The 14552-nt window shown below is 44.2% G+C and overlaps 1 protein-coding gene across 4 annotated transcripts in view; it reads left to right on the forward strand.

Moving 5' to 3' along the window:
* The window catches only part of LOC1273907 (lachesin), an 80996-nt gene extending 70322 nt beyond the window's left edge, over positions 1-10674 (forward strand). For all 4 annotated transcript variants that reach the window (XM_061642838.1, XM_061642840.1, XM_312941.5 and 1 more), the window contains 2 exons: positions 5624-5683; positions 6550-10674. In XM_061642838.1, the coding sequence (XP_061498822.1) occupies positions 5624-5683; positions 6550-6731 (242 nt within the window). In that variant the 3' untranslated portion in view covers positions 6732-10674. The remainder of the gene's footprint in view (positions 1-5623; positions 5684-6549) is intronic.
* Positions 10675-14552: the final 3878 nt, after the last annotated feature.

The raw sequence follows: 14552 nt of genomic DNA on the forward strand, positions 1-14552 counted from the left end.
CACAATGCTAGGCTGGCTTTTATCGTTGGGCTTCTCAATGGTAGCATCGACTGTCCGGTTTTGCTCTCGTCGATACAGCTGTACGTGCCTGCAAGAACTCTCCGCCCTCGGGCGATGCTGGCCATCCCAGAGACAAGGACCGCCTTCGCCTCCCGAGACCCGTTTTTGCGTATATGTCTTGCTCTGAATGCGGAATCTGATGCGTATGAGCCCGGCATGACGATGGCAAATGTGTTGAGTCGCATTAATTTACTTCGCGCCTCTCGCCAGAATCTTTAGCGTCCTTGTAATTGTTATTGTTGTTATTATTGTGTTATTGTAACGCGTGTGACTATTTTTGTTATATTCCTATTGTACCCTTACATATATCGAGAGGGCTTATGAGGTCCGTCGATCATTTAATAAATATACAAAATATACAAAAAAATATCCCTTGCGCGAACAGTGGAGCGCATTATTCTTTTTACTGTTGCACATTTTGCTGCCTTCACACCACTGCTGCCCCCGTTTCCATTGGGGGAAAAAAAATGAAAAATTATGCCCGTGCAAGCTGAGAATGTTTCAACGACCTGTCCCATCCGATTTAGTGTCACTTTCTCACCAATCTCACTTCCGCCTAATCCTGACAGTAACTTCGGAAATGTGGGATTATTCGGTGGACTGGAGCGGTGTCGAAACACAATCGCGGCACGTGATTTGAATAGAAATTCAATATAGCAGCGGGATTATGATGGATCGGATGAAGTTTGTTGGCGAGAGAATGACGACGACAGTACAAAGCACAATACCTCCCGGAGTTGTGCTTGAGGATTGTCTACAAAAGGTAAACATTGGCTGTAGGAAGTAGGAAGACACTGATGAATTGGAGAGTCATGATCAAAGGACATTTCAAAGCATTAGGAAGTACGTGCTAGCATGGGAGAACAGTAATGTAAACTCACTGACATACAATTACACTTCATTTAATGCATGTTGGTTGAGAGAGAAACAGTTTCCAGGGACCGATAAAGGTAATTAAGCGTTAAGCGAGAAAATCATGATAATTTAGAGAAACTAAAAAAATAATCTGCACAAGTGCAAAATATGCGAAAATAAACAGGCCACGATTTTCATCATCAATCAAGAAATCAAATGAAATTGTTCAATAATAGAACATCCTTTACAGTGAAAGTAAAAGCAAAACATTACATTTTCGAGCGAAAATGGTGGATGTGGTATATAATGATGATGAAATATGATCAATACTTGAGCATGGCAAAATTGAAAGTATGAATCGTTGCACAAAATCTACGGTGCGAAAATACAAGATTTTCTTTATCCAACTCTGAGTGTTTTTAAATCGCCCCACACTGCTCCCCCGCCTGACCATCCGCCGACAGACACAGTAATTTTGATTGCATTTTCGAGACGAGTGGAAGCATATTTTCCCGTGCTTTATTTGCAGCCTCCACCAGCGATATCTCATCCCACCGTACAATCCTTAACGATAGCTGCCGGGCCCGGGCCCGGGCGGCTATAAATCGTGTAAAATAAACATAACACGCAGCAAACGATCTGCCATTGCAGGCGCATGCAAATGGCATCGCACAGGTAGCGGAAATGTGTGCTACGTGATGCTCTGGCACGGATGGAAAATCATCCTGATTGCGAGCAGAGCAGATAGCCGAAGCCAGACATGCTTGAGAGGAATCGCTAAACAGAAGATCCCTTCCCTTGTGCACGCGGCAAAAGGTGAAGATCTTCTTGTCCCACCCACCCGAGCGCACCAGCCTTTTTGCACAAAGGCTGACTTTGGTTTTTAGCATTTCGGATAACGTACACTGAAGTGGTGTGCTCCCCTATTTCCAGTGACTCCTTTGAAACGGTGCTTCCCACCGATCGATACTATTGTGCAGCCGATAAATAGAAGGTACGGGACGGGAGCGGAGGGAGCACAGGTCGCTGCAAAAGGTAGGATCGTTTATGCTGCAAACCGGAAAACTATAATCATGCGGCAGTGTTTGCATCGATATTTGCTCTGGTTTGGTGGCGGCCGGGTTCGGAAGATATTGCAATCAGTGGACGTAAACAATGTTTATGATCCATTACTGCAGCTGCGGACGGGGGTGAAATAAAAGCTTGTTTATCGCTGCATACCGCGGGATTGATGGCGGGCACTCAGCTGCCTAGCGAAGAGCTTTAGCGTTTGTTTTGTGAGTGATTTTCGTTGCCTGTTTGCTTGTTGCGGAGCATTAAGCTTGTTTCAGTGGTAATATTTATTGCTTATAAAGATTTACGCGTATCATATTGGGTCTCTTCCGCTAGTTATATCAGTTCTATGGGGATGGATTTGCTAGCATTGAACGTTACTACACCCACGGCTGGATATGATGTAGTTAGGGGGAAAAATGTTGAGAATTGATTCAAATAAATGAAATCATAAATACGATGCTTGAAAACACAAGAGAAATACACTTTTAAACATTGTTTTTAACATACATTTTTGATAATTTGAAAAATGGATGTATCAGTTTTTATTCTAATAAACATCTTTCACTAAATAAGCTCCATTTAAAGTTAACAGATAGTAATGTCTCATCAGTGTTAAGATTTCAATTAGGGTTTACAAAAAAAAACATATTCGCAGTGTCTTCTATTTCAAAGAGACCCTTAAGAGTTCGTTCCAAGATGTAGTTCTTTGATGAGCAAAATACAGAGCATAATAATTAAGCACAAAGCGCAAATGCTACGCCCGTCTCCATTCACTTTACTACAAACGAACAACCATTCCAGGATCATTGTCGCCACAAAAACAATTGGTCTAAAATACAACCTACAGAAGCGTCATTGTTCCTGCAGCCATATCCTTTCATCATTTCATAGCTTTCAAGTCAGCACTTTTGAAATCTTCTCAACAAAATGGACGGCTTTCGTTTCCATTTAATGTGCCAACCATAGCAGATCGAAAGATTATCCTGACCCCATCCCGTTTTGTGACGTTGGATCAAACGGAAGGGTTCTATTGTGAGTGCGCTGGCTGGCGGCCCAACAAATAGCTAATAATTAAATAAAAGAAGATCAGTACTTACAACAAACCAGTAAGCATAGCACTGTCCAGGCACTACGGGAGCTGTGTGTGTGTGTGTGGTGTTTTTCCTTCCGACATCCGACTGTCGTTCGGTTTTGTGTTTGAGGGTTACTCGAATGATAGCAATGGCCCTTGGTAGTGTAGTGGAAATGGAGTTAAAATTATCCTTTTAAGCTAACGCTGTTTGAACGCTCCAGTCGGTCATTCTATTGAACGAAACGCTGGTTCGCGGATTATGGAGCCTTTTTCGAGGAACTAGCGGCGTGGATTTGAAATTACGTTTCACAGTGGTTGATCTTAATTATGGAGCTCGATGCAAGAGTATATTGAAATGGCACAAATTGTGTGAATAGAGAAATTATATTCTACGGAAAACGGGTAGAATTGGCAGCACCAAAATCGGGATTTCCAAAGCGCACACAGAACGTTGAGAGAGAGAGAAACATTGAGAAATTGGTTTGTGCTTATGGTAATTAGATTTTTACGTGTATTGAAACCACTGATTAGCTTGAGCAGAGTAAAGGTTTCCATAGAACTAATCTAAATCATATCGTTTAATTTCAATTCCTCAAGAGCTCTTTTTCATTTAATCATTTGCAGTTAGTGTATGAGTGTGATTAGTACACGAAAATTCATTAACACTTTGACCGCCGGCCTGACGTCACAGTTTGCGAGTGAGCACGTAGCGCATGACAAGAGAGCGATGAGAGCGACAATTGTTCGTGCGACTATTATCACTCTTTTGTTTCATTTTGATAAGCGGCGTAGCACATGTCGTTCTCGTTCTCTCTTTCCTACCTCATTCGTTATCCAGAGAATTGGTGAGCGTCAGATACAGAGCTGAGCGGTGAACAAAGCCGTCATGCGATTTCATATGACGCGGCGCTTAAAGTGTTAAATGGTGTTCAAAACCTTCATATTAGTTCTCCTTTATTAACAATACTTTTATGGCAGTACGTTCTGCCAGCTTACTGCCGACAACTACCACAACAAAATCATCCCTCAGCCAATTACGCATTATAATCTCTAAATGTTGATACCCATTTTTCACCACTGCGCCTCCAAGAAACCATCAAATCTCCTCCATGCAGAAGCTAACCAACCAAACGAGAGACGTGAAAAAACCCTCAAAAGGTACTGAAGTGACGAAAAGACACCGGCGCCGCACACGAAGTGCAATAAAAACAGATGAGATGATGAGTTCCAGTTTTGAATGGACTTTTTGTTCCTTCCACCGTATTACTCACCCGTGTCCCTCCAGCCCCCCCGGCCGCTCAAACGCCGCCTGTCACCCATTATGCAGCAGGCTTTCAACTGGAAAAGAGCATTAGCTCATCAAACTCCGCCCCATTTGCCGGTCGTTTTGTGTTTCGTTTTGTTCTGCCTTTCGCCCTCCCCCCCCCCCCCCACCTCCTCGGTCGTCCACGTCACATTGACCATTTGTCGCATTTTCGGCGCATTACGGCGCCCTGATCCAAGGCGCGTACAACATCATTATCGGGCGGTGGCAAACGGGCAGCCACGGCCCCGCAACCGAAATGGCAGCTCGTCAGCATCAACATAATCATCATCAGCCGACGCCCGGCTACGGTACGGTCAGCGCTGCCGATGGTGCTTCTGTTGGTGGCCCCAGCAAATGGTCGTGAGATTCATTGTTGCGTCGATGGCTCAATACGACACCGCACACGACACGAAAGCTGTACGTTTCTCGTCCGTCTCCGTCCAAACAGTCACAGCTGAAAGGGACAGCAACAGCCACAACAGAAAACAACTCATCCACCCCAAAAACGCAACCAGAAACGCACGGACGCAAGCGAAAAGAGTGGCCAGGAACAACAACTACAACAGAACAAAAAAAAACTCCTGCCCAATCTCCAACCCGACACAGAAAAATCCCATTTCCATCGGCATCATCAAAGGGAAGGATTTCCGGCGGATTCGGTGTTCGGTTTCGTGCTGCGGGCACACGACTGTTTCCACGGATGGAATTTTCGGTGGAATGTGTTTTTATTGGTGTTGCTTTGCTTTCGATGTTCTTTTTCGGGTGACTCTCCTCTCACGGTTCCGTCACCCTGCAAAGTGTTGCAAAGATTCTGTCCTAGTGTATGCTTTTAGTTCGCAACGGGCTACAAATTTCGCACACAAATTGATGCATTGTGTTTGTGTTTGGGGCGAGTAGGAAAAAAAGGGAAAAAAGACAGCGAGAACAAAACGCCAAAACAAGCAGCCCTCCGGGCGGTGCGAACCAAGTTCACACGTTTTTCTTTAACGCGTTGCTTACTGACCGGGCGCTAAAGTTGTTGCGAAACGACCCATTCATTCCTTTGCTGCCGGTTCGGCATGGCGTGGTTCCCAGTTTCAGCTGACAAAAGATACGACGTCATTACATTTCGGTCCATTCTTGGCCGGTGTTAATCGTGCCTTCGTGGTGTGTTTCTTTCGTTCCTTTGCTTCCGTCGCGCTTTTTTTTTTCTTAATCAACCACCGGCTGTCAAATTTCATTCGCTTCATTTTCTCTTCCATATTTTTTTTCTTCTCTTCCACATGCAACGGCAGAAATAAAAATTCATCCGGGTGGTGTGCAAACAACGGACGATCAATTAAATATAATTGGAGGTAAGTGGTTACGGCAGGGTTGGTTTCTTTTCTTCCAACACACAAACAAACCTACACACATACGCGTACACAAAACACATTCTTAGCGTGCAGTTTTTGGATAGGTGGGACAAACCATGCCAATTTCTTCGCATTTTGAAATGGAAGAGAAATAAAAGGAACAACGTTCCCTTCATTTGACAGCAGCTCGTTCCCACCAGCATGCGTAATGAAGCGATAGAACATAATGTTGATGGGACACATTTTGGGCGAGGATGGTTGTAATCACCCGAACGCACATTGCCGGTCGTTGTGAGATTGTAATGTAACGAGCGTGAAGATAGAGGATTGTTGTTTTCTTCTGGCTGTTGTTGTATGTTGACGTTGATGGTGTGTTAAAGAATTTGAACACAGTACAATGGTTACTTAAAGATTGTTTTGTCTGAGCAGTAACTGATACAAGTGTGAGTAAATCATTGTACATACAGATTTGCTGGAAGAAATAGAAGTAGAACAATGACTTCAAAACTTTCGCTTATTAAGAGTTAAATTTTGTATGTTTGTAATACTGTTTTGAATAGATTTTCTTCAACATTCTGTCTTAAATATTATTCTGATGATTTTTTAGATTAAATTATATTTTACAAACGTACTGATAAGATTCGTACATACATGCGTAAAAAACATTGCATCCTACAATTCAGGTAGCTTACAGAGCGAAACAATTTTTGCCTGTTTTCCGTATGGTCATTTTACATTTGTTGTTTTCCCTGAAAACAGCAAGTTTTACACAACGAAACAAAATGATCCATGTAGAGCACATACCACACCACAACTCTGACTCAACTTTTCAACCTCAACTTTAACGTTGATTCCTTCCCAACCAGGTCTGGCAGAGGCAGCCCGTGGCCGTGGCAACTCTGCCACCAGCTCGCTACATCCCACCCGAACGCATCACTTGCTCCCAATGGTATTGCTGCTGATTGTATCGCTTTCGCTTGGCACGATACGAACGGTCATTTCCGCCAGCAGCGATAGCAGCAGCCACGCCCGTACCGGTAACAGATGACACCGTTCCGACATATCCGGTGCGTGATATCGCACCGGCAAAAGCTGCTGGCCGCCATCCGAGGGCAGCGAATGTGATATTGCACAGCAGCAGCGTGGGAAAACGTCGGTCGCATCGATAGCAACGTCCACACCTGTCCGGAGCACAATGGTGGCCAGCGATGCGGCAACGATTAGGTTTTATTGAACTTGAACTCAACAGCAACAATAATCATCTGCTAGGGGGAGCACAAGTATAAGCCGAAGATGGTGCGGGCTAGGAAGCGGTAAAGGTGAGACGGCTCTCTATTTTCCCCACAGCACAGCTTGAATGGTGATTGGATAGGAGCCAGCTATAAAGCGTGCCGTAGCGATGCGAACCAGCTAAAGGCCATAAGAGTGGTATAGGGAGTATGAAAAACATCCTAAACATTGTAAAAATTGAACCAACTCAAACTGTTTTCAAAAATGTATTACAAGCGCTGTTTAGCTGGCTAGCTGACTTCCTGCAAACCGGCTAAAGCAAAATCCTGCTTAACGCAAAACCAAACTTCTCCATAATCAGTTAGCATACCGGTTGGTGGAAAACTTTCATGCCTGGAGAGGCGGCAACAGTTGCACAAAGAATCGTCACCCAGTAACGAGCAGCTTGCATACTTGTTTAGCCCTTTCGCAAACTTCCCAGACGTTCGCTTTCTTCTGCATGTTTCATGAAGTGCCGGGCTTCTCCACTGACCGGGCGTCTCCATCGACCGGGCGTCTCCATCGACCGGGCGTCTCCATCGACTCGACGCTTCCATTGAACAAACTCCTTGCCATCTCATCCAACACCGTGCACTAGCATCGACCAACCGATGGGTGAGCAAGTTTTTGAATGATGTTAAACTGTGAATCAAATTTAATTGCCGTAAGCATCGATAAAGCTGCCGTTAAGCTGTGTAACTTACACCGCTACTTTCGAACAGTCACTGCCGATGGCGTCTGGTGTGAAACGTTTCATCGGTGAATCGATGCTGGAACTTTTTTCCCTAACTTTGCAACCCATGTGTTACTTGTTGGAGTTTTGGTTGTTTTTCTTTGCTTGGCGCATTTCACACAGACAATAACTATTCCAGCTCCGTGGATTTGAAAGGGAAGAATGAAGAAGAAAAATCAAAGGGAGGTAAGAAGAAGGGAGCTTGATTTACACTATTTTTTCTTTCTTTGTTTTTCTCATAAACACCATTTGAAACTGGCAAACTACATCGTGCTAGAAACAAAGATTTCAATTCAAAAATAAACCCATCCACACACCAAATGACAAGATCTATTGATGAAAATCGTTATTTCGGTCTCAAGCTTTTTTACCTGTACTGTCTTTGGCTGTGCTCGTTCCCTTTAGTAGAAAAGTAATTGAAATCATACAGAAAATAGTAAGATTAAACCAAATGACATGCAAACGAAAACTTCCAACATAATAAACATTAAAGATCGATAGTGGTAAGGCAGAGGATCGACCCATGCAAGATCACTCGGTACATCGCTTCGATTGGGGCGAGGAAAAAGCGCGATACAGTCTGGTGGAGAACGTTGTAAATATCTAGAGGTAATTAATTTCGCCAGACACCCTGCACTACCCAGCCAACGTACACATTCATATTTGCGTGTGTATGTGAACTTTTCCACGGTGAACACGATGCTCCAAGCCATGTTTTCCGTTTATAATCATCCCGAATCATCCTGTTTGTGTATCGTGCATTCGGTTTAATAAATTTTCACCTCTTCGACTCACTTGCAAGACCGACGAGCTGGCGAACCTTGTGGGGGACAGATGACCGCAAAAGCTATAACGCGATTTATCTGTGCACACAATGTGCTCCCCACCCCCCTCGTACGAGCAGGAGGATAAAGCGGGATAATAAGAGTGGTGGTCTGAAAAAAATTGAAAAACATCACAAAAGAATACAAAAGTAAAAAACATAACCCAGACAGCCAATATCGATGAGGTAAATTTAAAAATTCCATTCACACGGAGTGGGAAAGAAGAAGAAAAAAAAGATACGCCTCGCAACAACCACCACAGCAACAACTGCACCGTACACGGCACTACAACTGGATGGAACAAGTGCAACAACCGAAAACATAGCTCCGCAACAAAAGGATGCAATCCGAACCCATCTCGGGAGTTTGCTGGCGCATAATTTATGACTGAATTCCATTCGAAGGGTGAGTAATTAATTATGAAAATTAATGATATCACCCGTGCTTCTTCTACCACCCATCCCCAACCGAAAGGGGCAGTTGATTCGTGATTACCCGCTTACTTGCTTGTGTACGGGTGATTTTGCGGGTGAAAACGGGCTACTCGCAAGCCGTTCGCTTTCGCGTCTTCAAAGCTTAATTTGGGTGGTTGCATTTTCCTGTTTCTCTTTCATTTTTCCCCCCCTTTCGGATGGTTTTTGGTTTTGTACCATCGATCATGTCGGTATGCTTCATGTTGTTGGTTAATTTTTTATCAACCCTATAGCACTGATCATCAATGAGCGTTGCTGTTTTTGTGTCGTTGTGTTTTGCAGTCTACTTTTAAATCTCCACTGTGCTCGTGCTCACAAAGTGACAGTGGCGTAGTCTTTTCACGGTTGGCAAAGCCAATAAAACGGTCCGGGAAGCGATTGGGTGGAGGGAATAATTTTCCGTAGATGAATTAAACATAATTTTTCATAACCATTCCCGACATTCATTCTTTGTTGTGTTTGATTACTGTACTGCAGTTGCTGTTTTTTCCCCATTTGCAAATGGCGTTTGATGAGCTGCAAAGCGCAGCTCATTATCGATGATGGTTGGTCGATCGTGGAAACGGGGTCTGATGTGTACAAATGAATTTGATGGGCATTCAGCAGTCAGTTTGCGTCATTTTTATTGAGAATGTCAATTTCACTGTACTCGGAGTGTAATGAGTGGCAGTAGTTAATTGACACGTTGTAAAATTGAAACTCTTTTTGGTATGGTTTTTTTTTAATACAACATAAGTGTGAATGTCACATCGCACAATCTCAAATTGCATCGTGTTCCGCTACACTTGTACTATAAAGACAGTCTATCAATAAACATCCACTCCCATGGCATGCCCGTAATAGCTTGTTTTCTAATAGCTTTAATGTTTACTAAAGTCTCTATTGTATAGGAACGAATAGTTAAATGCAGAGGCTGCAGGTGTTGATGTGTTTGCTGCCAGCTGTCGGCATGCTGCTGACAAGAATGAGCTAGACACACACACACACACTCAACCACGGCAGGTGTATTTGTGCAAAGCTACATTAGATAAGGGGAATGTGGGCAAACTAATCTGAACTCGATGCTATAGCATAAGTAACCTAAAACATAAACGCAAAGTGAGCGAGTATATGAGTTGAATAAACATAAAGCAAATGCAATGTAGCTAATCGGGGGAAGGAAGTATTAGAGAATTAAGAAAAAAAGAGAGATGAAAAAACAGATGCAAAACGAGGCAAGAATGATAAGTAAAGTTAAAACGAAAACAAGAAAAAATAATAGGATAAAACAAATCGCTTCGATGTGATTGAAAAGCATGGAAAACAAAAGAATGGTCAAACCCAAAAGTAAATGAACAAACCAAACACTACATAATCATACGCCGAAATGCAAACCGAAACACGTACCAACGGTGTCGTACATTGACCGCGACACTCGTTGTAGAAGCTCTAAGCGCTAAAGCCCTGTACATATTTGCGTTAACGGTGTTACAAAATCCATCCATCCCTCCCCCCTTGCAACCCATACCACCCCTCCACACCCTCCCCTACATCCAGCAAGAAAAAAACGGCCGAGTGAGTAATAAATTTGAAAACAGCAAACATTGAGCAAAACAGTCAATCTGTGTGTCACAGCGTGTGTAGAGGTGTTTGTCTGTGTGTAAGCATAACGGAACTGTTCCAATAAATCTGATGATCTGAAGAAATGTAAAACCCGCACCCGAAACGTTCCGAAAGCAGCACAACAAAACACAAAAACCCTCTGAATCTCATTCTCGCATGGAAATGAGTTTTCCGGCATTTTCGGTCGAGCTTTCTTCACAGCCCCCGGTCGTTCGAAGCGCTGGTATGTTGCTGTCCGCTGGTGGTGTGGGCACATGTGTTCGTCGCCGAACGGTACCCCGAAAGAGGACACATTCCTTACCTTCACCCACTGCTAATGGCTAATAGCTGGCTGGACGAAACTGACGGACTGAACTGCAGCTTGGCAGCATACGAGCAGGTAGGAGGAACAGCTGCCAGCAAGCTTTGGAACGCAAGGGAGAAAGGAAACAAGATTTGCTTTCAGTTTTTTCATTCTCTTCTCTACCATGGTGAATTCGTACCTCCAGAAACCTGTCAGTCACAGCCGGAAATTCACAGCGCCACCGATGCGGCCGCGCAGATTCATCCCGGTGAACGGTGACTCCCTTTGTTTGAGGATCAGATTGTCGCGGCAAAGCGGAAAGCTTAGCTAACATCGTGCCAGCCTCATCGTGCTGGGTTGAGACACGGGCTAGGTGTAGTTGTGCCCTAGACGGGGGCCGATGATCCTAAGGCAAAGCAAACGCGACCTCATGATGACCTCGGACGGTTTGCTACAGGGAACAGACCATGTCGTCCGTTCGGCTGTCAGGCTCAGCTTTGATCCCCGCACCTGTCTATGTGTGTGTGTGTGTCAGTGGGTGTGTGTGAGTGTGCATGTCACCGGAGATACTATTTCAATCTCATCATTCCGCTCCGATGCTCGCCAACACACCGAAAAGGGCATTCGGGTGGGAATCGTCGCTATGGAGCAGAGGTCGCTTTTTTGCAGGTATTGTCTGTTTTTTTTTTGTCATTCATTTGTGTGCTCCAGTATAATCTCTGACTCGTCCGTTCAGCGTCGCTCATTGGCGCTGTTTCATTTGGTTGGATTCAGTTTGTGGATTCTGTGTTTCCCCAGTTCTTTTTTTACTATTCTTTGCAGAAGCTTTGTGCCGTACGCTTTTACGTTATCTCACGGTTGACATTTAGTTTCAGCGCGCCAAATGCGCACCACATACACACAGGTTCGTGCGTGCACACAGAAGGCGGAGTGGAAATCGGACGGGAATCTGACGGCAAATGACAGCTGACAGCAGCTGTGCAACGATCAAACGGTCTCGGCGCACCACCCGTAAAACGAACGCTACCGAACGTCAAACGTCAACTTGCTCACGCTTTACTAACCGTGTCCCAGACGAGTAGCTCAGTTCGTAGTATCGTAGTAGTATGTCGCTTTTTTTCTCTCTCTTTCGCTCGCTCACACTCCCGCATACATCTGTCAAGTGACGATAGTGGTGCAATTGGGACGCAAGTGGGTACTCACATACACCCAAAAGTGTTGCTGTTTTTTGTTGCAATCGTCTCTGACACAAACCACTACCCTCCGAGGGTATTGAAGTTGATCATTAAAACAAAAGCGAAAAAGAAACAATGCATCCAAGAGGTGACTGAGTTTGACAGGATGTGCTTTGGGGACTCGTACACTATCTGTCCGTAGCTGTCACTGGGCACACAAGTTACTGTACTGTTGGGACGAGGGTCCGCCACTGCCCAATCCGTAACAGTCACCACCCGTGCGCAGTAAGACTTTGTGACTGGTGAATAATTTATGCACCATCGCTTACCGCCAACCGGAAGGAGCTGCCAGATGCGGAAAGGGTAAAAGTTTTATGATATTGGTGTATTTTGTTTTCACTGGTGCCATTTTTTGTTTTGCTGCTTTGTTTTGTATTGCATCCATCAACGCTGCTCGAAGTGCCGCTGGAAAGCCGGTGGTAAATGGGTCGTTCGGTCTTTAACGGTCCGAGATTTCGCTCGCGTAGAATAAACAACCTACCTACCGTCCGAAAGCACTTATCCCGCGAGTGGAGTGCATCGGTAAATGTTTATCCTTAATCTTAAATCGGTTTGTGTTTGGTTCGCTTTGATTTAAGGCAAGAGTTTAACGCAAGATGAGAGATGAAAATGGGAAAACATTTCATTTCCCTCGGCACGATTGCTTTTAGACGACTGGTGAAGGGATATCAACTGTTGTAAATATTGTATGAATGGTCTCGTAAATGGTTGATGCCGTGTGCTGTATCCACTCGAGTGAAGCAATAAAAATGATGCTTTTGGTACGCTTTTTCCTGGTTCAACGGTTGCAGAGCGATTGACGGTTGTTTTCTTTATTAGTGGACAGATTTAGCATAAGTATTCCATGTAAGTAGGTAAGTAATTTAGAATATGTTGACTAAATATTACAGAATAACTGTAGAATATCTATAAGACTTATTAAATACGTCCAGCTCGTTGGGATTGAAAATAATACACACTTTTGAAACTGATCAAGATCACATAAAAACATTAATGGCGAATACATATCACAAAACGGGTTGCTCTTTGAAATACCCATTCTTGATTGTAGTTTTAATTTCACTCCAAGTCAATACAATTCAAACCCATTCATGACATTTCAATTATATTGTCATTTTTATATTAAAATTTTAATAATAATTCACATTTAAAAGATTTCCACTGAAATTAGATTTGAGTTGCTAAATTTCACAAATAAAATCAAACACTTGCTTTCTACACCCCTTCTTTCTTTTACAAAATGCACTTTTGGAGCTTTAAAAAGCATTGCCCTTCTCAACATTCGTCAATATTGCACTGATAATTATCTCTTCTGCTTCTTCCCGACACCTTTGTAAGCATAAAATGCTTTAATTTGATTTCTATTTTGCAGAATCTGTCGATATCAAATTGAGCTCTCAGTCCATACAAAACTTCCGCTATCCTTTTCAATGCCTTTTTCCTCACAAACACACACATGCAGCCACAAACATCTATACGGAAGGAACATTTTTCTACGCTCCGATTAACAACACGCTCATCCACCGGATGGGGGAAAGTATCAAGCTTCATGTTAAAGGAATGAAGCTGATGCTGGAATTGAGTTACCAAAGTTCAACATAGAATTATTCCTGCCCATTCTTCGACTACGAACATAACCGTACTCCCAGACGCAGGCAAGCGTTCTAAAATATCGATTACGCGTTGCCCCTCAAAGTGCTGCGAACGTGTGCGAGCCCCAGGAACGCACCATCGCTCAGGAAGATGATGTCAATGTGCGTATCGATGGCTCCGGAAGCCTCCGAACCCGTTGTTCAACCGGTGGAAAGTTCGTACTCCGTACGGTGGCGGACCGATTGCTGATAGTGCACGAAGCTATACCCGATCCCGAAGGATGTGGGCCCCGGATCCTGCCGTCCGAATATTCAACAGTTAGCAAGGACAGTCCGACAGTTTGACCCACGGCAAAAGACAGAGCTCCGGCACCGGCCAAGGAACAGTTTGGCTCGCCCGTTCTCCCTCCTATCATCCGATCGGTTGGTCAGTTTCCGTTTGCTGTGCAGTTCAATAATTTGATAAGCAAACTTTACCGTTTGGCCCAGCCCAGCCATGGGAATCGATTTTGTGGCGCGTGAGCCGTAGCCGTCACAAGCCTCCAAGCCTCCTTCGCTTCTGAATGGGAATCGAAAATTGCCACCAATTGCCTGCAAACCTGCCGGAATGCTCGTTCGGTCGAATGCTTTCGAGGCAGCAGCCTCAGCGAAAGCAGGCTCGCTCGTATCTCTTCCAGCGAACGGTGGCGGACGCAAAACCGAACGAAAAGCGAACACAATTAAGATCCCACGGGAGAGACGCATCTTCCCCGTACGGTACCGCCGGCTCATACTGGGAAAATGGAAAGTTTAGTGCTAGGAGTACCAGCCTCCGTGCCGGACAACATCGAATCGAAAGCAGTCATGCAAATGGCCATT

The sequence above is a fragment of the Anopheles gambiae genome, chromosome 2 (assembly GCF_943734735.2).
Source record: "Anopheles gambiae chromosome 2, idAnoGambNW_F1_1, whole genome shotgun sequence".
NCBI classification, from domain to species: domain Eukaryota; kingdom Metazoa; phylum Arthropoda; class Insecta; order Diptera; family Culicidae; genus Anopheles; species Anopheles gambiae.